Below are 25686 nucleotides of genomic sequence, written 5' to 3'. Positions count from 1 at the left end.
GGTCAACTGATTCTGAAGAAAGGAAGAGAGGCATCATACTGATGACTACACATTACTTAGTGATGGTTAGTTCTCAGACCTTTTTGACTTATATGTGTGTATCCAAGGTTCTAAAGTACTTTATTTATTTATTTATTTATTTTGAGATGAAATTTCACTCTTGTTGCCCAGGCTGGAGTGCAATGGCGCGATTGCGACTCACCACAACCTCTGTCTCCTGGGTTCAAGCGATTCTCCTGCCTCAGCCTCCCAAGTAGCTGGGACTACAGGCGTGCACCGCCACGCCCAACTAATTTTTGTATTTTTAGTAGAGGCAGGGTAGGATGGTCTTGATCTCTTGACCTCATGGTCCACCTGCCTTGGCCTCCCAAAGTGCAGGGATTATAGGTGTGAGCCACTGTGCCCGGCCTGAGGTAGTTTTTCAAATGTTGGGATTGGTTGTAAATATTTAAAAATTAGGAGATTTCAAATAAAAGTTAAAATATCTACCTTCTCTTGAAAAACTGGATGATCTGAAAACCTGGAGTGCCATGGCAGTCACTGGCTTTTCCTATGACACAGGCCATCTTTTCTAGTTTGCTATGTATGGCTTGTGCTGGTCCAGTATCAGTATGTTTCTCACTTGATCTCTGTGGGCATTTACTTTTTGGTTTTGTCCTGTAGACTCTACCTCCTTAAAATCCCTCGAACTCTTCAGTTCATGGGTTACTAAAATTTTTTTAATTAAATAAAATTGTTTAATTAAATACAATTTAATAAACTTTTAAAAATTAAATAAAATTTAAAATTATTTTAATTAAATAAAATCTGTCCCCTCTCTATACTGAAGGCCCTTCTCCTTTCTTGGCTGGAGTACTGGAATAGTGTCCCAGCCCACCTTCTTATCTCTAGGGTTGTCTCTCTCTCGTCTGTCTCCATAGTACTGGTAGCTTCACCTTTCTGAACTGTACATTGACTCACATCATTCTGTTTCAAATTCCTTATTTCCTTTCCACTTTGTACTAAATGAAGCTTAAACTCCTTAGCATGCTACTCTAGTTCTACATGATCGGGCCAGTACCTCTCCAGGCACTTAACCTCTCCGGGCCTCAGTTTCCTCCCATGAAACATGGGGGCAATAATTCTTGCCAGTAGAGTTATAGTGAGGATTAAATTTAAAATGCTTATAAAGCAGCAACACAGTATTTGACACTTAGTAAGTCTTCAGTAAATACTAGCTATTAGTAATATGATAATACCATATTTTTGTTTATGTTTTTCTGAACCCAGGCCTTCATATTTGCTGTCTCTTCTACCCTGAATGTCTTTACCCCTCTTTCCCTTGATTGAAATTCATCCTTTAGGACTCAGCTCATGTGTTACCCACTCCTAGATACACTCCCTGACCCTCCATAATCCCATGGCACTTGCGCATACCTCTGGTAGCATGCCTTGCACATTGCAGTGAAACGCTCTCTCTTAGCTTTATTGAGGTATAATTGATAAATAAAAATTGTTTATATTCAAGATATATAATGTGATGTTTTGGTATACATATACATTGTGAAGTGAATGCCACAATCAAGCTAATTAACATATTTTATCACCCCATACAAATGTCTAACAAATATATTAAAAGTTCCCCAGTATCGCTAACCATCAGGGAAATGCAAATTGAAACCACTATGAAGGCATCTCATTTCTTATCACCCTCCTCGCCTCATTTAGACTCATAAGCCTTTGAAGACAGGAACTATCTTACTCATACTTGTATCCCAGTGACCAGCACAGGTCTAGGTATCTTAAATGTTTGACAAATTAGGCCAGGCGTGGTGGCTCACACCTGTAATCTCAGCATTTTGGGAGGCCAAGGCAGGTGGATCACTTGAGGTCAGGAGTTCGAGACCAGCCTGGCCAATATGGTGAAACCCCATCTCTACTGAAAACATAAAAATTAGCCGGGCGTGGGGACACATGCCTGTAGTCCCAGCAACTTGGGAGGCTGAGGTAGGAGAATCACTTGAATCTGGAAGGCAGAGGTTGCAGTGAGGGTAGATTACACCACTGCACTCTAGCCTGAGTGACACAGAGAGACTGTCTCAAAAAAAAAAAAAAAGGCCAGGTGCGGTGACTTATGCCTGTAATCCCAGCACTTTTAGAGGCCAAGGCGGGTGGATCACAAGGTCAGGAGATGAGGACCATCCTGGCTAACACAGTGAAACCCCGTCTCTACTAAAAATACAAAAAATTAGCCACGCATGGTGGCATGGGCCTGTAATCTGAGGCAGGAGAATCGCTTGAACCCAGGAGGTGGAGGTTGCAGTGAGCCGAGATTGCACCACTGCACTCCAGCCTGGGTAACAGAGCGAGACTGTCTCAAAAATAAATAAATAATAAACATAAATTTAAAAGTTTGCCAAATTAGTAAATGGTGCTAGATGGCAGAAGACAGTTGACTAATACTAACTACTGTTTATTAGGGAATTTAGATGTGCCATAAAACTTTTTTTAGTTGATCTATCATTTCAAATTTATCTAGTAGTGATAACTTTATCATCAATTTTTTCCAAAATAAAATAGCTTTATTATTATTTTTGAACATAAGTGATCCAGTGATACATGTCTTTTTTTTTTTTTTTTTTTTTTTGAGACAGAGTCTCACTGTGTTGCCCAGGCTGAAGTGCAGTAGCACGGTCTCGGCTCACCACAACTTCCGCCTCCCGGGTTCAAGTGATTATCCTGCCTCAGCCTCCAAAGTAGCTGGGATTACAGGCACCCAATACCACGCCTGGCTAATTTTTGTGTGTGTGTTTTTAGTAGAGACAGGGTTTCACCATGTTGACCAGGCTGGTCTCAAACTCCTGACCTCAGGTGATCCGCCTGCCTCTGCCTCCCAAAGTGTTAGGATTACGGGCGTAAGCCAATGCACCTGGCTGAGCCACCATGCCCGGCTACATGTCTTTTTAAAAAATGGAAAAAAAGGCCAGGCACGGTGGCTCGTGCCTATAACCCCAGCACTTTGGGAGGCTGAGATGGTTGGATCATGAGATCAGGAGATCGAGACCATCCTGACCAACATGGGGAAACCCTGTCTCTCTAAAAATATAAAAAAATTAGCTGGGCGTGGTGGTGGGTGCCTGTAGTCCCAGCTACTCGGGAGGCTGAGGCAGGAGAATCACTTGAACCCGGGAGGCAGAGGTTGCGGTGAGCTGAGATCACGCCACTGTACTCCAGCCTGGGGACACGGTAAGACTCCATTTCAAAAAAAAAAAGAAAAAAAAGTAAAAATATAAAGAGAAAGTCTCACCCCTCAGAAATAACTACTGTTATAAAGTACTTTTAAATATATAAGCTTAAATGTGTGCTACTTAATTTTCCTGATTAAAATTTCCCCTTAAAAGAATAGCATTAGAATATCCAGTTTAATGTAATGAAGCCACTACTTTTGTGTTCCACATTGCAAAGTAGCTTCCAGTCTTAAGTGATGAAATATGCTTTCTACTAAGACAGCCGCGTTCTCTAGAAATGAAGGCTGAGATCCAGGCTGTTAAATTACCGTGGAATTCCCTTGCTTTGTATGTGGCTGTTTACTTCCCAGTATATGCCCTTTCTTCTGTGCTGATAGGCTGTTCTTTGGTAATAGAGCAGTTTAAGTCTGAAGAACTAAAGCTAAGGATCTAGAAGAAAGGAATAATCATTTATGGAAGCCAAGGATATCTTTTTTTTTTTTTAGGATAAATTTCCCTCCTTTTTTTTGTTTTGTTTTTGTTTTTTTGAGACAGGGTCTTGCTGTGTCACCCAGGCTGCAGTGACAGAGCAAGCTTCCCAGTAGCTGGGACTATAGGTGCGCACCACCATGTCTGGCTAATTTTTGTAGAGATGGGGTTTCACCATGTTGCCCAGGTTGGTCTTGAACTCTTTTTTTTTGAGATGGAATCTCACTCTGTCATCTGGGTTGGAGTGCAGTGGCACAATCTTGGCCCACTGCAACCTCTGCCTCCCAGATTCAAGCGATTCTCCTGCCTCAGCCTCCCGAGCAGCTGGTACTATAGGCATGTACCAGCCACTATGCCCAGCTACTTTTTGAATTTTTGGTAGAGATGAGGTTTCTCCATGTTGGTTAGCCAGGATGGTCTCGATCTCTTGAACTCGTGATCTGTTCGCCTCGGCCTCCCAAAGTGCTGGGATTATAGGTGTGAGCCACCGCGCCCAGCCAGGTCTTGAACTCTTGAGCTCAAGTGATCCTCCTGCCTTGGTGTTCCAAAGTTTGGGATTACAGGCATGAGCCACCATGCCTGGCCAGAAATTTCTTGTTTGTTTCCTGTGTTTTGTTCCCACTCTATGTAGCTGTTGACATAATTAACATGAAATTTGCAGGAATAGATCTCCTGGATTATCTTCTCTATGCATGCTTTTTTTCCTGCTGCCCTTGTATTGTGTGTCCTAATTTTATTCTCCACCCACACCCCTTCCCTATCAAATTTGTTTTATAGAATAAATGTGTTTTTATGTATCTTTGTCCCTCTTGTATAAGCTTTTGATAATTGTCTACTTTCATTTTTGTGACATGTTCCTCTATGCACAATGATACTGGTCTGCATCTATAAAGTGAGTTTTTGCCAATAAGTCCAGTGTATGTAACTTGGAGCATTAGCTAGATTAACTTTTTGGTATGGTAAGACATCCTATAGCAGCAACAGATTTTAGCCTGCAATGTGATTAGACTACTTGAATGAATGAAATTTACTGTATTTGGATTTAATCTTCTAATCCAGTTTTTGTCTTTGGGGATGGCTGGAAGATAGTCATCATAATGAGAACTATAAATTGTCTTTCGTAGATAGTGTCTCTGTCTCCCCAGTTTCTGTAAGTTCTCTTCCTGAGTGTTATTTGCTGTCTATTCTTATTACATTTCTTATTTTAGATCACAGATTCTGCTGGCCATATTCTCTACTCCAAAGAGGATGCAACCAAGGGGAAATTTGCCTTTACCACTGAAGATTATGACATGTTTGAAGTGTGTTTTGAGAGCAAGGGTGAGTAATCAGAGTGTTTCTCTGGATTAAGAATCTTCTCCAACTCTAGTGCACTAGTGCTCCTTACTACTACGGTCAGCACTTAATATCCAGTTTCATTTGTATTCTTTATTTATTCTGATTTGGAGACCTGTTACCTTGTAGTCTTTGGAGCACCTTTTAAAAGGTCAACTAAGTGGAATGAAAGATTGAATAGGTGGAACAGAGGGAACTTTTAGGGCAGTGAAAATATTCTGTGTGATACTGTAGTAGTGGATACATATCATTATATGGTTGTCGGAACATGACATTTGGAATGTACACCAAGAGTGAATCCTAATGCAAATTATAGACTTTGGTTGATAGTGATGGGTCCATGTAGGTTCATCATTTGTAACAAATGTACCACTCTGGTGGGAGATGGTGATAATGGGGGAGGCTATGCATATGTAAGGGGAAAGGGAATATGGGAAATCTTTGTGCCTTCCTCTCAGTTTTGTTGTGAACCGAAAACTGCTCTAACAAAATGAAGTCTTAAAAAAAAAGGCTGGGCATGGTGGCTCGTGCCTGCAATCCCAGCACTTTGGGAGGCCAAGGCAGGCAGATCACTGAAGGTTAGGAGTTTTTTTTTTTTTTTTTGAGATGGAGTCTTGCTCTGTCGCCCAGGCTGGAGTGCAGTGGCCGGATCTCAGCTCACTGCAAGCTCCGCCTCCCAGGCTTACGCCATTCTCCTGCCTCAGCCTTCTGAGTAGCTGGGACTACAGGCGCCCGCCACCTCGCCCAGCTAGTTTTTTGTATTTTTTAGTAGAGACGGGGTTTCACCGGGTTAGCCAGGATGGTCTCGATCTCCTGACCTTGTGATCCGCCCGTCTTGGCCTCCCAAAGTGCTGGGATTATAGGCTTGAGCCACCACGCCCGGCCAAGGTTAGGAGTTTGAGACCAGCCTGGCCAACATGGAAAAACCCTGTCTCTACTAAAAATACAAAATTAGCTGGGGAGGCTGAGGCAGGAGAATCACTTAAACCCAGGAGGTGGAGGTTGCAGTGAGCAAGATTGTGTCACTGCACTCCAGCCTGAGTGACAGAATGAGAGTCCATCTCAAAAAAATAAACAACGACAACAACAACAAAAAAAACTGGCCAGGCATGGTGACTCACTCCTGTAATCCCAGCACTTGGGAGGCTGAGGCGGGTGGATCACCTGAGGCCAGGAGTTCGAGACCAGCCTGGCCAACATGGCAAAACCCCGTCTCTACAAATACAAAAATTCGCCGGATGTGGTGGTGGCACATGCCTGTAATCCCAGCTGCTTGGGAGGCTGAGGCAGGAGACTTGCTTGGACCATTCTGAGAAATGGTGTTTAGGCGATTTTGTTGTGCAAATATCAAGTGTACTTCAAATATCAGGTGTCCTTACACAAACCTAGATGGTATAGCCTACTACCCACCTCAGCTATATGGTGTAGCCTATTATTGCTCCTCGACTACAAACCTGTAAAGCATGTGACTGTACTGAATACTGTAGGCAGTTGGAACACAATGCTATTTGTGTATCTAAACATAGAAAAGATATAGTAAAAGACAGTATTATAATAATCTTATGGGACCACCTTCATATATGCAGTCCGTCCTCGACTGAACTGTCTTCATGCAGTGCGTGACTGTACTGTGCTGTGACAATCAGGGAGGTAGTTGGAAGACTGTACGTAAGAAGATATCCTGATCATTTGGACCAGGTGGGGCTGTGAACTGCTTAAGTTTCACAACTTTTTCAATGAGGAAAGAAAATCAGAAATTTGTATTACATCTTCCGTGGACAATGGCATAATCAGGATTACACATTGGATTTGGGAGAACAGAACACTCTGGGTGCGACATTTTGTTTTGTTTTGTTTGTTGTTTTCATGCTCAGAAGACGCTGTGGCTTGTCTTACTTTGTTCTCAGTCTTACCCTGTGCAGTCTTATTTATATTTCTTTGCTTTCAAATTAATCTTTCCAATCTATCCAAAAGAAGTTGTTTTTTTGTTTTTTTTTGTTTTTTGTGAGACAGAGTCTTGCTCTGTCACCCAGGCTGGAGTGCAGTGGCGCGATCTTAGCTCACTGTAACCTCTGTCTCCCGGGTTCAAGCGATTCTCATGCCTCAGCCTCCGGAGTAGCTGCAACTATAGGCACGCATCACCATGCCTGGCTAGTTTGTGTGTTTTTATTAGAGATGGGTTTCACCATGTTGGTCAGGCTGGTCTCGAACTCGAACCTCAAGTGATCCACCTGCCTCGGCCTCCCAAAGTTCTGGGATTACAGGCGTGAGCCATTGCACCCATCCCAAAAGAAGTTCTTTACTGTCTTTCAAACATGCCGTACTCCGATTTTAATATCTGAGCCTTTGCTCATGCTTTGCCATCTGCCTAGAGTACTTTGCCTAAGTCCTGCCTTTAGGTGTTCCCTCTTTAGTGAAGTCTGTCCACAACTACTGTCTTCCTTCCTCTTCCCTTTGCTCCATATTGGGATTGTCTGAACCAGTTCCTTTGGCTTAAAATTTTACAGTGCTTTGCATTTTCACTGTAGTCGTTTTGTGTATATGTCTTAGATCCCAGTTGAATTATTTGAAGGCAGGGATTGTATCCTGGCTTAGTCCATTTTGTGCTGCTATAACAGAACATCACAGACTGGGTAATTTATAAACAGTAGAAATTTATTTGATTCATGGTTCTGGAGTCTGGAAAGTCCAACATCAAGGGGCCACATCTGGTGAGGGCCTTTTTGCTGTGTCACAGTAACATGGCAGAAGGTATCACATGGCAAGAGAATGCACAGGAGGGCAAGAAGGGGCTGAACTCACTTTTAAAACAAACCTACTTCTATGATAATGACATTAATCTATTGATGAGGGCAGAGCCCCATAACCTAATCAATTCTTAAAGGTCCTGCTTCTCGGCCAGGCACAGTGGCTCATGGCTATAATCCCAGCACTTTGAGAGGCTGAGGCAGGAGGATCGCAGGAGCCCAGGAGTTCCAGATCACCCTGGACAGTATAGTGAGACCCTGTCTCTACAAAAAATACAAAAATTACCTGGGTGCGGTGGCTCACGCCTATAGTCCAGCTACTGGAGAGGCTGAAGTGGGAGGATTGCTTGAGCCTAGGAGTTTGAGGCTACAGTAGGCCATGATGGTGCGTGCCATTGCACTCCAGCTTGGAAGACAGAGTAATAACCTATCTTAAAAAAATTTTTTTTAATTAAATAAATAAATAAAATTAAAGGTTCTACCTCTCAACACTCTTGCATTGGGGATTAAGTTTCCAACACATGAACTTTGAGAGGGGCACATTTAAGCCATAGCATGTCCCTTTAAAATCTCCAGCACAGTTCTAGTACTTAGTGAGTTCTCAATGAGTAGTTACTGCATTGACTTCAGTTCATTTCAGAAAACTTACAGTGTCTCTCAGGCATCAGAGGGTACAATACCATTCAGTGTGGCTTATGGTCTCAGGAACCTCAGTGCTTTAGTGGTACTGTGTATCCCAGACCTTTTGATTTCATGCAGGCAGTTGTAAATTTTATAACTAGGTGAATTCCAGGGGATTGGGGCTGAACAGTTTTCTGGGGCTCTTTGGGTCTTTTCCTTTCTCCTACTTGATGATTTAAGATTAGTATGCCTCTTTGATCCAGCTGAATCAGATCGACTCTTCTAACATGAACTCTATTATAAGAAGCATCCCTGAGATTTGAACTCTTACTGTAAAGTTTTTTTTTTTTTCTTCAGCTGTTGTAACTCTTTTAAGGGCTTAGTGGGAATAGCTCTGTAACATTGTACTTCTACTGAAATAGGCCATACATTGATCAAAATGTTTTGAATTAAAGTGGAATATTAGATAAAACTTATGTTCTTTTCAGTACTTAGATTTATATTAAGTAAATCTAAGCTTAGCTCATACCCAACAATCCTAATTCATCATGGCCTTCCCTCAAAATTTGACAGGGCAACCTTTTCAGATGTGGAAATACGCATTTTCAGCCGAAGTTGTTGGCCACTATCTCTTGATTTATATGCCACTCAATTTCACACTGTTTTGATTTTTGAGTTTTATTTCCCAATTCAATAAGCCTGTGTGTTTTCCCTTCTGTTCTGTTCCTCTGTAGTACCAGTTGCAGTATCTTGTGTCCTCGCCTGCTCAGAGATGTTTGCCAGCAGCATGTTCTTGTTGCTTTCCGGCACCCCACACAGATAGAGGCTTTGTCTGGAATGTTTGTGATTTTAGCCAGAGCCAAGAATTTTCTGCAACTGAGCAGGGGGAGGAGTTGTGGCTGTTTCCCTCTATTGAGAGGGTAGGGGTTCTGGAGAGGGAGGGCGGGTGGGTGGGTGGGTAATTTCCCGGAATTTTAAGTATTCCACACAATGAATCCTTTGATTTCTTTCTCAGGAACAGGGCGGATACCTGACCAACTCGTGATCCTAGACATGAAGCATGGAGTGGAGGCGAAAAATTACGAAGAGGTATGTCCTGCTGTAACAGCCAGAGGAGGCAGCAGTGTGCTATGCTGTGAGGTTTCTGTGACCTCGGCAGGCCAACAGGCTGTGCTTTGCCCAAAAGGCTGTGGTTTCTTAGCAGTCTTGTGACAGCCAGCCATGAACAAAAAGTTGTATTAACAGCCTTGGTCGGGCGTGGTGGCTCACTCCTGTAATCCCGGCACTTTGGGAGGCCGAGGCTGGTGGATCACCTGAGGTCAGGAGTTTGAGACCAGCCTGGTCAACATGGTGAAACCCCATCTCTACTAAAAATAAAAAATAGCCAGGCGTGGTGGCGTGCGCCTGTAATCCCAGTTAGTGTACTCAGGAGAATTGTTGGAACCCGGGAGGCAGTGGCTGCAGTGAGTCGAGATCGCGCCACTGCACTCCAGCCTGGGCAACAGGGCAAGGCTCCGTCTCAAAAAAAAAAAAAAAAACAGCCTTGAAGACTAATTCTGGCTGTGCTGTCAGCCAAAGGACTGAACTAACTGTCCCACAGAAATGTGGGTTTGATAAAACACTGAAGCATATGGCATTAGTTCTCTTGAGGCAGAAACCGTGTGTGTGTGTGTGTTGTGTAGAGACAGATATTTTACATTTTTAAAGCTGGAATTCAGTTATTTGTAAATGCCCAAGGTTAAGAAAAGTGATTTGTTTTTAATTCCTAAGACTTTTTCCCCAAGACCAACAGTTGTATATATCTATATATATATCTAGGGCATGGATTCAGCGGGGTTTAGTCTTGAACAACTGTTTTGTCTTTGGGAAATAACAATAGTCAAATATAGTTTTGAGTTAAAATAATTTCAGACTTTTAAGGAAGAGGGCAGGTGGAGGAAGAAGCTACAAGAGACTAGGAATGTTGATAATAGAAATGTCATGCTGATAGGAAGTATTCATTATAGAGTAATAAAAACTGACATTTATTTGGGTGACAGGGAGATGGAGGTGTGCACAGAATGAGGAGAAGGGCAACAGCCTTTTTCATCTCTGCGAGACTTTGGGGGCAGCACAAAAGGGTTCTTCAAACAAAGCACACCTTTGAAAAACCACAAGAACTATTTAAGACTAGATAATTGATCTTTACAGAAAGATAAGAGTATTTTTACCCAGCAAAACAGTACATAAGGGCATGAAGGAGGAGTGGGGCACAGGAAATAGAATGGGCTTTTGAAGAATGCAAACTAAGGAAATGAAGGAAAATTGGTTTAAGTGATTTAGGGAAATTGTCTAGGAATAGTGGAACAGAAGTTGCTCTCTCTTTGGACAGGACTTGGGAAGGGAAATATCCTAAAATGGAAGAAGATTGGAAATGACTGGTTAATTCTGCAACAGGAAGTAGTACAACAATTGCAGCTCTTTCCTTGTTCAAATCCTCAATTGAATGAAACTGGGTAGCGTTCTTTAGAGGCAGTAAGTGGGAGCAAGTGATATAGTTGTGAATGGGAGACAGTTTCCAGTAGAGACTTTTCAATTGTTTGTTTCTGTTTCCAGGCTAGTTTAATTTAAATAAATAAAACAAGAAAACCTCTTTATTTGATGAATGTAAGAGTAAGTTGAAAAATTTTTTTAAACCTTCATGATTCAGAAGAATCTTAATTATATGTAAATAAGATTATTTTAAAGTGCTTTTGTAAGATACAAAACACAAAGGAAGATGTCATTATTATGAGGTGGAAGAATAGGTGAAATGATTTCTAGTTTGTGGTTACTGCTTCTATTCCCGAACTGTGGACCATTCTCAGTTGAATTTGTACTCTGTGGAATTTTACCTATTGTAATTTTTTTCTCCAACATGTTGGCTGTCATTAAGGGTATTTATTTATTTATTTATTTATTTATTTATTGAGATGGAGTCTCGCTCTGTTGCCCAGGCTGGAGTGCAGTGGCGGGATCTCGGCTCACTGCAAGCTCCACCTCCCAGGTTCACGCCATTCTGCCTCATCCTCCCAAATAGCTGGGACTACAGGTGCCCGCCACCACACCCAGCTAATTTTTTGTATTTTTAGTAGAGACAGGGTTTCACCACGTTAGCCAGGATGGTCTTGATCTCCTGACCTCATGATCCGCCTGTCTCAGCCTCCCAAAGTGCTGGCGGATTACAGGCATGAGCCACCCTGCCCAGCCCAAGGGTATTTATTAAATAACAACACATCAATGCCCTATTAGACAGTAGACGTAGCTAGTTCTCCTCAAAAACAGATGACATTATTGTGGGTTTAAATAAAGAATGCTTTGGACAGAACTGTCGTATAGCATTTTAGAACCCCTATACCTCCTGGAATTTCCATCATCCTTGGACTTCATAAACATTAGGAAAGGGGCTTTACCTTTCCTGACCTTTTGCTTAACCCAAGAGGGGAATCCCTAGCCCAAAGGAAACCACGGTGCTTCCTTTGCCAGCTTCCTGCTTCAGATGTCTGACATGTCCTAAGCCTTTCTTTATGCATGTAGTTAAAGCACAGCTCCAAGGTTCTACTTCTTAACCAAGAAACTCCTCCCCACTACTTTAACATCTGTCCCCACTCTCCTACCCCTCACTTCTGCCCCCCAGCAGCAGACCAGATTGATGTAGAGGAGGAATGGCTATGACACGGTCCAAAGACCAGCCATTTCTTCAGTATGCAGCAAGGCTCCCTTGAACCTTGCTTACAAATGGCTGTTAGCTGGCAGGGTACGGTGGCTCACACCTGTAATCCCAGTACTTTGGGAGGCCAAGTTGGGTAGATCACCTGAGGTCAGGAGTTGGAGACCAGCCTGGCCAACTTGGCGAAAACCCCATCTCTACTAAAAATACAAAAATTAGCTGGGCATGGTGGCGGGCACCTGTAGTCCCAGCTACTTGGGAGGCTGAAGCAAGAGAATCACTTGAATGATTTAATTTCAGGCCCTTGAGATAATGGAGAGGCTTTACCTCCAGAGGATTTGGAACCCTTGGCATCAGTATTAAGATTTGGTAATGTGGCACACTTCTTTAATTTTCTTCATGTCCAACACGTCTCTCCCTCATATTTGTGGACTCATAATTCTGAAATCCCATGTGGTCCTGTAAGATTGGATAGTAATTGTACCACACTACCTACCTAAATTGTTATTAGTTAATCCATATGAAATTGCTGTGTAACACAATACAAATGTAAGATGATATTATTTGGAAGACAGAGTGTTTGTCATACTGTGAAGAAGCATTAAGTCTTGTTGTTTGATTCTTTAATGAGAAAGAATGCCTCTCTCTGTCCTCAGAAATAAAGCGCTTTTGATTTTGATTTCCTGTATTGTATTTTATGAACCTCTGACCACTGTCTCGCTTTTGCCCTTCAGAGGGTGTATCTTTGTAGATTCAGGATGTGAACCGAGCCACTTCTTTTTAGCTTGTGATTTGTGAATTAGAGCAGTTGTTTGTAGGGACTTACTGTCTGATTGTGCAGTTGGGAGAATGCAGGCAATTACTGTCCAACAAAGAAGAAGCTATCTGACGCATCTTCTAACTCCTGGGCTATCTATGTGTCCCATGAGTAAAATACCGTTTTGCCTAGCAGTTCTGTTTGTCTGTCATTGGCTATCAACAGATACACCAAAAACACACCTGCCCTGGTTGGAGCAACAGCTGTCCAAAAGTTCTGTTTATCTGAGTGCTCTCAGGAAGGAGGAACTCTGATTCCATGTACTAGATCCAAAATCCTTTTTTTTTTTTTTTTTGAAACAGAGTCTCACTATATCGTCCAGGCTGTAGTGCAGTGCAGTGGCGTGATCTTAGCTCACTGCAACCTCTGCCACCTGGGTTCAAACGATTCTTCTGCCTCAGCCTCCTAAGTAGCTGGGATTACAAATGTGCACCACCACACCCAGCTAATTTTTGTATTTTTAGTAGAGATAAGGTTTCACCATGTTGGCCAGGCTGGTCTCGAACTCCTGATCTCAAGTGATCCAGCCACCTCAGCCTCCCAAAGTGCTGGGATTACAGGCATGAGCCACTGTACCAGCCCAGTTACGTTTATCTTGCTTGTGTTAGAGTAGATGGTCTTCACATTTATTGCTGTGTTCCTGGAGTTGGTAGGGGCTGTGGTGGGAGGCGTGGAGGCCGCAAACTACTTTGACTGAATTTGTCTTGTCACAAGAAGCTTCCGTCTTGGATCTTGATGCTCCACCAAGGAAAAGAATTTAGAGATTCCCTAGAGGTTAGATTAACATCTCTGTTTTAAGAAGCAGTTTTTTCAGAAAGTTAATACCGTTTCTTGGTACAGTTACTTATAACTCTGTAAACTCTTTAGATTCAAATCTTCATTATAATGGAAGATTTGGATATGGTTTTAGAAGAGTTTAATTTTACCAGTATTTTGGATGTGTTATATAGGAAAAGGCTTTGTAACTTGTAGCTTTTCCAAATGGTACCTACCATGACCAGTAAGAATGATGTTAATAGATATGGTGGTAGAGAAGGCTTTCTCCTAGGCGGCAGGCCTTATGAAAATAGATGCAGGCCAGGCGCAGTGGCTCACACCTGTAATCCCAGCACTTTGGGAGGCTGAGGCAGGTGGATCACCTGAGGTCAGGAGTTCAAGACCAAGCTGGCCAAAATGGTGAAATCCTGTCTCTACTAAAAATACAAAAATTATCTGGGTGTGATGGAAGGCACCTGTAATCTCAGCTACTCGGGAGGCTGAGGCAGGAGAATTGTTTGAACTTGGGAGGTGGAGGTTGCAGTGAGCCAAGATCATGCCACTGTACTCCAGCATGGCTGACAATGCAAGACTCCATCTCAAAAAAAAAAAAAAGAAAAAGAAAAAAATAAGAAAAAAAATAAATGCAGAGTGCTTTTAGTACATAAGAAACACTTGCTTCAGGGGACCAGCAGCACTTAGCTACTTTGAGAAAGTTGCCTTCTTTGAAGAAGGCATAGAGTGGGCAGAACAGATCAATTACAAGTGTTTACTATGTATCAGGTCTTTAAGACTATATAAACTATAAATCATTTTAATTTCCTTGAGTTCAGGGGCCAAACTAGTGTGAAGGGATAGGATAAAAATAAAACAATTTGTGAATGTGACAATATATGATTGAGTGTTAACTGTGTGACACAGTAAGTGCTGTAGAGCTTCAGGGAAGAGAGCGTGGACAGGAGTGGTTGAAGGAAGCTTTCAAGGAGGCTTGAAAGATAGGTCAGATTTGGGTACAGAGAGCATAAATGCTTTTGGAAGTCAAGGATTCTGTTCTCGAATTTTACAGCAGAGTTTCGCAGTTTAAATGCTGTGATGACCCTGAGTAGGGAGTTAAGAGACCATGGTACTGTTAATTTTGGTTGGGCACCCAAAGGGCTGAGTAACTTTATGGACTCTTTAGTTTCCTCATTTGAAAAATGAGGGACTCACTGCAAAATGAAGTACCTTGAAAGTTATAACATCCTTCGATTATTTAACAACTACATGCAGCCTGCCAGGGGAATGTCAGCCCCTGCTGGAGAACCTGTGGTGCACATTGTCTTACAGACTTGGCAAAACATACCTCATGCTTCCAGTGATGAAGGAAAGTAGAATAGAATACCAGCCTGCCTTCATGAAACATGTATAATTTGGCATTCTTACAGATACTTCGAACAGTTTAATCAACTGTTTACAAGAGCAGAACAACAGAAAGTGGGAATTTTGATACTGAGGATTTCTTTTTTAGCTTTTTGTACAGTGATATAAAGTCTCAGTGCTATTTATTAAATGCTTAGTTCTGAGCAAGTAAAGAGCGTCTTCTTGAGAATACTTACATGATTCGTTTTAAAATTTTACTCTGTGACCCTGCAAAAATAATAGCAATGGGAAACCCAGGAAGTTTATTAGTCAAACTTTATTAGTCAAGCAAATAGGACAACCTATATAGATCCTTGTGGCCTAATATAGCTTGTTCATTTTCACCTTTGATTCAGGAAAAGCTTAGTATAGTCATCTGGTTTTCTTTATTACATTTCTGGTACTTACAGAATAAACTCACATAGACTTGGATTCTAATGCCAACTCACCAAGCTGTGATACTTTGGGCAAGTATATTTAATACCTCTGAGACTTAGTTTCCTCATCTGTAAAACTTAAGGATAAAAATATTCACCTTATAGGATTATGAGGATTAAATGAGATTACAAAATATACCACATTGTGAGCATATATGAATGACCCTGATTCATTATTCTACCTTTTTCTTCCCCTTCCCCAATTTAGTCTCAGCCTAACTTTTGAGCCTGTCATTTGCTGTTATCCCCTTATCCCCTACCCTCCCCAAGCACAAGTGTGTGGCAGTTATGTGGGTACATGCACACATATCCTATAGTCTAGTTTCTAGCACACCAGACTACTTAAGTCTAGACTATTCATAGTTGCTAAACATGCCTGCACTTTACTCCCTCCGTGTTTTGGTTTACAGGTTCCCCTCAGCCTTGAATGCCCTCTTAGAAGTCCTGCCCAACTTGGGAGACCCAGCTCACGCACTTGCTGTTAAGCTTCACTTTGTCCTCCCGACTAGAACTCTGTTTTTAATGTGTATCTTTGTTATAGAAGTTACTACATAAAGCCGTATATTATGGTTATGACTTACTATGTAAGCTGTGAGAGCTTAAGATTGTAACTTACCTTGGTACCTTGCACATAATAAGAACTCAGAGCCAGGCGCAGTGGCTCACACCTGTAATCCCAGCACTTTGGGAGGCCGAGGCGAGCAGATCACAAAGTCAGGAGATCGAGACCATCCTGGCTAACACAGTAAAACCCAGTCTCTACTAAAAATACAAAAATTAGCCAGGCGTGGTGGCAGGCGCCTATAGTCCCAGCTGCTCGAGAGGCTGAGGCAGGAGAATGGCGTGAACCCTGGAGGCTGAGCTTGCGGTGAGCTGAGATCACGCCACTACATGCCAGGCTGGGGGAAAGTGTGAGACTCCGTCTCAAAAAAAAAAATAAGAACTCAGAAAAAACGTTAAGGCCTTAAAATGTTTTTTAAAAAAATCAAGAAACTTTTTACATTTGTTTTAAGCTGGTAATAAAAGTTTATTGTTATATATTCTTGTAGTAAAGTTTTTTTTCTTTATTATTACTACTACTTTGTAATAGAGATGGGGTCTTGCTGTGTTGCCCAGCTTGGTCTCAAGCAGTCCACCTGCCTTGGCTTCCCAAAGTGTTGGTATTACTGGCATGAGACACTGCGTCCAGCCTGCAATGAAGTTGTGTGGTTTTTTTTTTAACACTACTACTTCTTTATTTATTTATTTATGTATTTATTTATTTATTTATTTATTTTGAGACAGAGTCCACCCAGCCCAGGCTGGAGTGCAGTGGTGCCATCTTGGCTCACTGCAACCTCTGCCTCCCAGGTTCAAAGGGATTCTCATGCCTCAGCCTCCTGAGTAGCTGGGACTACAGGTGTGCACCACCACACCCAACTAATTTTTGTGTTTTTAGTAGAGACAGGGTTTCACCATGTTGGCCAGGCTGGTCTCAAACTCCTGGCCTCAAGTGATCCACCTGCCTCAGCCTCCCAAAGTGCTGGGATTACAGGCGTGAGCCACCACACCTGGCTAATTTTTTTCTTTTGGAAAAATAAACAGGCCAGGTGTAGTGGCTCACTCCTGTAATCCCAGCACTTTGGGAGACTGAAGCAGGAGGATCACAAGGTCAGCAGTTTGAGACCAGCCTGACCAACATGGTGAAACCCTGTCTCTACTAAAAATACAAAAATTAGCTGGATGTGGTGGCGTGCGCCTGTAATCCCAGCTGCTTGGGAGGCTGAGGCAGGAGAATCTGTGTGACAGAGCAAGACTCCCATCTCAAAAAAAAAAATAAAATAAAAATAAAATAAACAACAGAAATTATTTCTCATAGTTCTGGATTCAAGGAAGTTCAAGATCAGGGTACCAGTGTGGTCAGGTTCTGGTGAGGGCCCTCTTCTGAGTGCATACTGCCTTCTCACTGTGTTCTCACATGGAGGAAGGTGGAATTGCTTTCCTTAATAGCATTTAATTGTTAAGTCTGTCAGATTTTGGTGGTTTGAAAAGATTTTTGTTCTTTGATTTCCTCCAGATATTATTTTGATTTCTAGGTTTAGATTCAACGTAGAAATATATCCATGATTGTTGTTATTTACTATTGAGTATCCATGGTGTACTAGGTGTTTGGAATGGCAAGTTAGATTTCAGTATTGTTTTAGTCTCTTGAGATTTCTTTAAGATTTCTATATTTTAAATTAGTATCATGAGTGAAGGTAATTATTAGGCAAAAATGGCTTTTAGGAAATGAGACCAAAATGAGACCTTCATCACACTAATGAAGGTCTGAAAATAATTTCCTGGATGAAAGATGGGATTCAATAGAGATTTATTTATTTATTTATTTATTTTGAGTCGGAGTCTCAGTTTGTCTCCCAGGATGGAGTATAGTGGCATGATCTCAGCTCATTGCAGCCTTGACCTTCCAGGCTCAAGTGATCCTCCTGCCTCTCAAAGTATTGGGATTACAGGTGTGAGCCACCATGCTTGGCCTCAGCAGAGATTTTGTGGAGGAAATAAAATCAGCTTTGAAGATAGGAATTTGACTGTTTGGTTATGAATAGAGGTATAGAGTCTGGAGTAGCACCTGTACTAGAAAAGGAGTTGGGGATTGAATGATTAACTAAACAATGTAGAATACTAGCAATGTGGAATGCTATGCAGTAGTTAAGAAGAATAAGGTAAATTTATAAGCACTGCCATTTTTGGAAAGATCTTATTAAATGGAAAAAAGCTGTAGGACAATATGTGTAGTATGATGCCATTTATAAATATATTTTGTTATATTTTTGTGTACATTTACATATAAAAGCATAGTGTCTCAGACGAAAAGGTGTGGAAAGATAATACATCAAGTTTATAAGCATCGTTACCTCTGGAAAGCAATGTGGGAATTGAGGAACCATGAAGGTAGACTTTTGGTTCATATTCTCTTTGCTTCTGGATAGTTTAAATTTTTAGCAGAAGACTATATTTATGTGTTGGTTGTACAACTAAAAAATAAATTTTATTACTGTAAAGAGATTGAGAACAGCTTATGGGGGGCTGTAATCTACAAAAGCCATCTTCAGTACCAGGTTTAATTCCATCATTGTTTTTTGGGTTTTAGGTCTCTGGACTATTGTCCTTTAACTAAAAAAAGAAAGAAATAAATAAAGAAAAGCAGGGGCTGGGGGATTCAATAGGCTTTAAAGTAATTTTTTTTTTAAATATCATTTTCAGCTGGCAGAGGCACAGCCGTAGTTTCACTTCCAGTTTCTTTTGCAAGTTTCTATTTAGGGAACTTTAATTTATCTCTAAGAAGTATCATGCCATTTCCTTTATACTGTCTCATTTAGGAAGCTCAGAGTGGGGAAGTATAGAGCAGGAGGGAAGATGTTAGACTAAGGTTCAGCTTGTATAGCTCCTCTTATTTTTCTTGGGGAATGTTTTTTTGTTCTGCAGCTCTATATGAGATCAATGAATAGATATATATTCTAGGTTAATGACAAAACCTGGCATTTGGCCATTCACCTAAGAAAGTTAGCTCTGTGCATTAACTGTTGGTTAAATCTTACACCCAGAAGCTGTTCTGCAGTTACCAGTCACACCGTTAACTCTAGCCAACATTTTATAAATGCAAAAAAATGTGCATCTGGTGAGAGAAAACGTAGGTGTATCATCGCGTCTATCACCATATTTTTATGAACCTTAAATATAAACTCAATTTTTACATCCCAATCTTAACAGCAGTTTGTTTTATTTTAAATAACTTTTGTTCATCGCACATTTAGTGAAAAATATAATAAGAAAATGTAAAATAAATTCCTCCTATTCATCCCTTGTTAACTGCTGTTAACATTTCACAAAGAGAAAGAACAAGGACAATGAATTGAACAAAGGAGAGGAAAAAAAGTGGGCCATAGGGAATGTAAATAAATAGGGAGTAAAGAAGCAGATATAGAAACAGAATTATTAGGTGTAGCCAGGTGTGGTGGCTCACACCTGTAATCCCAGTACTTTGGGAGATCGAGGCGGGTGGATCACTTGAGGTCAGGAGTTCAAGACCAGCCTGGCCAAAGTGGTGAAATCTCATCTCTACTGAACATATAAAAATTAGCCAGGTGTGGTAGCGCACACCTGTAATCCCAGCTACTCAGGAGGCTGAGGTGGGAGAATTGTTTTGAACCTGTGAGGCAGAGGTTGCAGTGAGCCAAGATCACACCACTGTACTCCAGCCTGGGCAACAAAGTGAGACTCCATAAATAAATAAATAAATAAAATTAATAAAAAGAAAGAAAGATAGTTATTAAAGAATTCTCTATGTGGAAACTTTAAGAGCAACTGGTATGTAGAAGTTTTAAGATCTAGAAAGCTGGCCAGGCGTGATGGCTCACGCCTGTAATCTCAGCACTTTGGGAGGCCGAGGCAGGTGGATCACGAGGTCAAGAGATCAAGACCATCCTGGCCAACATGGTGAAACCCCACCTCTACTAAAAATACAAAATATTAGCTGCGTGTGGTGGCGCATGCCTGTAGTCCCAGCTACTTAGGAGGCTGAGGCAGGAGAATCACTTGAACCTGGGAGGCGGAGGTTGCAGTGAGCCAAAATCATGCCATTGCACTCTAGCCTGGCAACAGAGCGAGACTCCATCTCAAAAAAAACCAAAAACAAAAAATCTGGAAAGCTCTGGTGGTGTATCCCATTTTAAAGCAAAGCATAATCTAAGATTATGATAAGAAAAAAAACAGAATAGTGCAATCTTTGGTGTGATAGATGCCTCTAGTTATTAGATACTCTTAAGAGTTTTCTTAGGGATCTAACTTGAGAACAGAAGACAGTTAATTTCTTTCTGACATCCTTCATTCCTCAGCATACAGGGAATTCCTTGGAGATTTCTTTTGATAACTGTGTCATTCTAAAAGAAAAAAAAATACATAAAAAATTCAGTGCAGTTTTCTCACATCTGAGCTCTGATACTAAACCTTAAAAGTTGTTGTAGGATTTATATGAACAAACCAGAATTGTCTAATTGTGTATTTTGAAGTATTACTTTAATGCTATAAAAGCACATGCTCACATTCATATGTACTGTCAAAGGTTTAATGAATTTAGTGGTTTTTCTTCTAAAACCAGGTTTGACCTAATATGACTCACATTTATTATATTAATAATGTTGTTTACTTCTTAGACATGAGTGGAAGGGCAAAGTAAAGTGCTTTTCTAAAGTCAAAAATCAGCTGGGCATGGTGGTTCACACTTGTAGTCCCAACACTTTGGGAGGCTGAGGCGGACAGATTGCTTGAGCTTAGGAGTTGGAGACCAGCCTGGGCAACATGGCAAAACCCCATCTCTACAAAAAGTGCAAAAATTAGCTGGGTGTGGCGCTGCATGACTGTGGTCCCAGCTACTCGGTATGCTGAGGCAAGAGGATTGCTTGAGCCCAGGAGGTCAAGCCTGCAGTGAGCCAAGGCTATGCCACTGCACTGCAGTCTGGGCAACAGAGTAAGACTCTGTCTCAAAAAAAAAAGTAAAAAATCTTGAGACAATAGTATATCTTGCTTTATAGCCTGTGGTTATTATATTACTTGTAAAGAGATTTTAGTCAAAATTAAAGTATAGGAAAAGGTCTGAAATGGAAAGATACAGTCTATAGGGAAAGAAACAAGCCCAAATTTTAAAATATGTTAGGATGATTGATAGGAGTGAATTTAAATCTGGTGAAACTTTAAAAAAGACTCTTCTGTTGCCTTCTTTATGTTCTTGACTGAAGCGATGTTTTTGGAGAGCTGAAAATATTCCATTCTTTTCCAGATTGCAAAAGTTGAGAAGCTCAAACCGTTAGAGGTAGAGCTGCGACGCCTAGAAGACCTTTCAGAATCTATTGTTAATGATTTTGCCTACATGAAGAAGAGAGAAGAAGAGATGCGTGATACCAACGGTGAGGGGGAAGGCGACTCTTACTTCTTAAGTGACCCATAAATGAGACAGTCTCCAAACTTTCAATTCTGGTGTATCCTTTTCTCAGTTTTGCCAAGGCGGGTATATGGAAGGGAAATTGCTTACTTCGCTGTTGTTGCTGCTAAAGGTAAATGAGCCTTGTTAGATTTTCAAGAGAGTAGAAATTGCTACTGTGATAGGCAGTTGACAGCATCCTCAATTAGTCTATACCCATATCAAATTGATAGCAGCAATCTTTGTTATTTTCAACATTTATATATAGGATAATGAACTTTTTTTTTTTTTTTTTTTTTTTTTGAGATGGAGTCTCGCTCTATGGCTCAGGCTGGAGTACGGTGGTGTGATCTTGGCTCACCGCAACCTCCGCCTCCTGGGTTCAAGCGATTCTCCTGCCTCAGCCTCCCAAGTAGCTGGGACTATAGGCGCGTGCCACCATGCCTGGCTAATTTTTCATATTTTTAGTAGAGACAGAGTTAGCCAGGATGGTCTCGATCTCCTGACTTCATGATCTGCCTGCTTCAGCCTCCCAAAGTGCTGGGATTACAGGCGTGAGCCACCACGCCCAGCCAGGATAATGAACTTAAAAAAAAAATTATCTGAAATCCTACTATTAGACCTAGGGACAGAGTGAAGTTAATTAATTGCCTTTACATCCCTCCCCTGCCATTGTTTAGCCAGCTGAGGAGGCTCACTCATTATGTTTACAATGTTTTTGGTTTTTTTAGAGTCAACAAACACTCGGGTCCTATACTTCAGCATCTTTTCAATGTTCTGCCTCATTGGACTAGCCACCTGGCAGGTCTTCTACCTACGACGCTTCTTCAAGGCCAAGAAGTTGATTGAGTAATGAATGAGGCATATTCTCCTCCCACCTTGTACCTCAGCCAGCAGAACATCGCTGGGATGTGCCTGGCCTAAGGCATCCTACCAACAGCACCATCAAGGCATGTTGGAGCTTTCTTGCCAGAACTGATCTCTTGGTGTGGGAGGACATGGGGTACCACCTACACCCAACAAATCAATGAGGGACTTTTTAATTTGGTAGGATTTTGACTGGTTTTGCAACAATAGGTCTATTATTAGAGTCACCTATGACAAAAAAATAGGGGTTACCTAGATAATGCCAAAGTCAGCATTTGTCCTGGGTTCCCTTGTGTGATCTGTTTGGAGTATGTTTTCTTTTCTCCCACTTGCTCAGCAGCTTGGGCTTCCATTCTAGTTCTTTTACCAAGATTTTTGTGTGACCATGTTGACTTCATTCGGATTGCCCTCTTTCAATTTCCTTGTGAAAACACCCTTAACTTTCTCTTTACCCTTAGCTGAAATGTTTACGTAGCTTCTGGTGATACCTTTTCATGATTTTATGTCTTAAAATGGTGATGGATGTGACACCTCATAAAAATGAGCTTTGAACTGTAGATAACGCTTAAAGAAAATGTCATTTTAGACAATTAAAATATTTGTGCTTAACTGCTTGAACTTTTTTCGTGTGTGTATTTAATTATATGCAATATTATCACGTGTAGATTCATGTGACCACCATCACAAGAGACAGTTCTGTCACATGAATCCCTTTCGCTGCCCTTTTACAGCCACAGTCACATCCCTTTCTTATACCCTCACCCCAACCTGTGGCTACCACTGTTCTGTCCTCCATCTCTGTAATTTTGTCATTTCAAGAATGTTGTGTGAACAGAATCATACAGAACGTAATCTTATGAGGTTGACTTTTTTTCATTCAGCATAATTCCCTTGAAATCCATCCAAGTTGTTGCATGTATCAATAGTTTCTTCCTTTTTTTCTTTTAAAAATTTTTATATATTTAGGGGGTATGTACAGATTTCTTACATGCATATGTTGCATCGTTGTGAAGTCTGGGCAGTTCCTTTTGATTGCTGAGTAGTATTCCATGGTATGGATGTACCACAGTTTGCTTAACCATTCACCCACTAAAGGACATAAGAGTTGTTTTCAGTTTTTTGCCCTTACTAATAAAGCTGCTATGAACATTCATGTACAGGTTTTTATGTGAACATACGTTTTCATTTTCTGGGATAAATGCTCAAAAGGGCACTGTTGGGTTGTATGGTAAACACGTATATTTTTGTAAGAAACTACCCTACTTTTTCCAGAGTGGCTGTACCTTTTACATACAGCCACTCATACAATTCATACAGCAATGTATGATTGATCCAGTTTCTTCACATCCTCACCAGCGTTTGGTATTACTATTTTTTATCTTAACCAATCACATAGATGTGTGTAATGACACCACATGTGGTTTTAATTTGCATTTTCCAGTGGCCAGTCATGTTGAGTATCTTTTCATGTGCTGATTTGCCATCTATATATCCTCTTTGGTGAAATGTCTGTTCATGTCTTTTGTCTGTTTTCTATTTAGGTCATCTGTTCTTTTTACTATTGAGTTTTGAGAGTTTTTTTTTTATTATTATTATATCCTAGATAAAATTCCTCTGTTTGATACGTGGTTGCTTGAATTTTTAACATAACTTATGCCAAGGAAAAATAAATAAAATTTCCAGCTCTTGCATGGCCAGTCACTTAATTCCTGTCCTTCAGTGTTCCATCTAGAGAATTAAGAGATACGATGTATAAAATAGACATCTAGGAGGGCCATTAAGAGAGTAAATACTTAAAAATACATGTTAAGAAAGCAAAGCCAATAATCACTGTAGGAGTATGAGGTGCCTAAGGGCCAAAACTAATGTAAATAAGAGAAAATGTGGATATAAATGACCATGTTTATAAAGTTATGAAAAATGTTGTGACTTGAAATCTTTCCCACATCTCCCAAGAAAGTAGGTAGGAATTTATCCTTTCTGTAATCTCTTTTTAACCCTGCTCACTATTACAGGGCTTGTTTAATCACAGTCGCAAGAATTACATGTATCTTACAGTAAAGCAGCAGAATACTGAAATTGTTAGAGAACCCTGATGTATTGACCTGGATAAAGTACAAAGGTGGAAGAGGGAATGAGTTATGTTGTTAAAATCTCAGGCTATTCTGTTAATGTTCCTGCTACTATGAACTCAAACCGTTTTTCCCCCCCTTTTGACTCTGTTTATCTTCCTCTCATGTGGCATAAAAGTAGCTCTGTCGTTAACTTGTACAACATTGCCATCTGCTGTTGAGAATTGGTAGGTACTGCTTCTGAGAACCTGGCTGCAGATCCTTAGCATAGGCAGCAAAGGTTGAGAAAGTCTATCTGTAGTATTACATATACTAAGTCACAGAGGATGCATCCAAGTAGAGAAAATAATATGTGGGTTAAGATCCATCCTGAAACTTTTTTTTTTTTGGGGGGGGGGGGACGGAGTCTTGCTGCGATGCCCAGGCTGGAGTGCAATGGCGCTATCTTGGCTTGCTGCAGCCTTCACCTCCTGGGTTCAGGCAATTCTGCCTCAGCCTCCTGAGTAGCTGGGAATACAGGCGCACACCACCACACCTGGCTAATTTTTGTATTTTTAGTAGAGTTTCACCATATTGGCCAGGCTGGTCTCAAACTCCTGACCTCAAGTGATCCGCCTACTTCAGCCTCCCAAAGTGCTGGGATTACACGCGTGAGCCACCATGCCCAGCCTCCATCTTTAAACTTTTAAATGTGAAATTCTATTATGTACCATTAACCTAACAAGATTTTCTTTCCTATTTCTGACTGGTGCCTTTCCCCTTTTTAGGAGCAATGAAAGCTACTCTGTTAGTTATGTTCTTCTGATGTGACAAAATGTCAAGAAGATAGGAGAAGAGAATATTTTATGTTGTTGATGCTTTTGTTCCCAAGTGTGACCCTAAACTTAAGCTTTGTAGGAGATGACATTCTTTCATGTCCCTTCCCTTTACTCATGCCTATCAACTGGGACATTTTGTGCTTTTGGTTTAAAAGTTAATTGATATTATACCTTGGTTTTATCCAAAAAGTAAAAGTATTTGCCTTTGACAAAAGACTGACACAAGAGCAAATAAGCTTTAAAATCAGGGGTGTTATGTGCTTTCCTCCATTTTTGAGCATATTATCCAAAATAGTCTGTATAAATGAGAATGATGCAGTTTAAGTAAGCCTTGTATACCATTGTCATGGACCCCTGTCATAAAGCCATTTTTCGGTTTGTTTGGGAAAGAGGCATATGGGATTTATACAGATTCACTTGTAAATGTTGGATTGGGGATTTTTGTGTAAATTTTCTCAAATAAAGGCTAGCAGAAACCA

The 25686-nt window shown here is 40.9% G+C and overlaps 1 protein-coding gene across 1 annotated transcript in view; it reads left to right on the top strand.

Annotated features, from left to right (window-relative positions):
• The window catches only part of TMED10 (transmembrane p24 trafficking protein 10), a 43442-nt gene extending 17756 nt beyond the window's left edge, over positions 1–25686 (top strand). The window contains exons 2-5 of the mRNA XM_037984286.2: positions 4904–5015; positions 9414–9487; positions 21310–21436; positions 22182–25686. Of these exons, the coding sequence (XP_037840214.1) occupies positions 4904–5015; positions 9414–9487; positions 21310–21436; positions 22182–22303 (435 nt within the window). The 3' untranslated portion in view covers positions 22304–25686. The remainder of the gene's footprint in view (positions 1–4903; positions 5016–9413; positions 9488–21309; positions 21437–22181) is intronic.

Source organism: Chlorocebus sabaeus, chromosome 24, assembly GCF_047675955.1.
Source record: "Chlorocebus sabaeus isolate Y175 chromosome 24, mChlSab1.0.hap1, whole genome shotgun sequence".
Classification (NCBI taxonomy): domain Eukaryota; kingdom Metazoa; phylum Chordata; class Mammalia; order Primates; family Cercopithecidae; genus Chlorocebus; species Chlorocebus sabaeus.
Note: the sequence above shows the minus strand (reverse complement) of the source record. Positions and strands in the feature narration are given on the sequence as shown.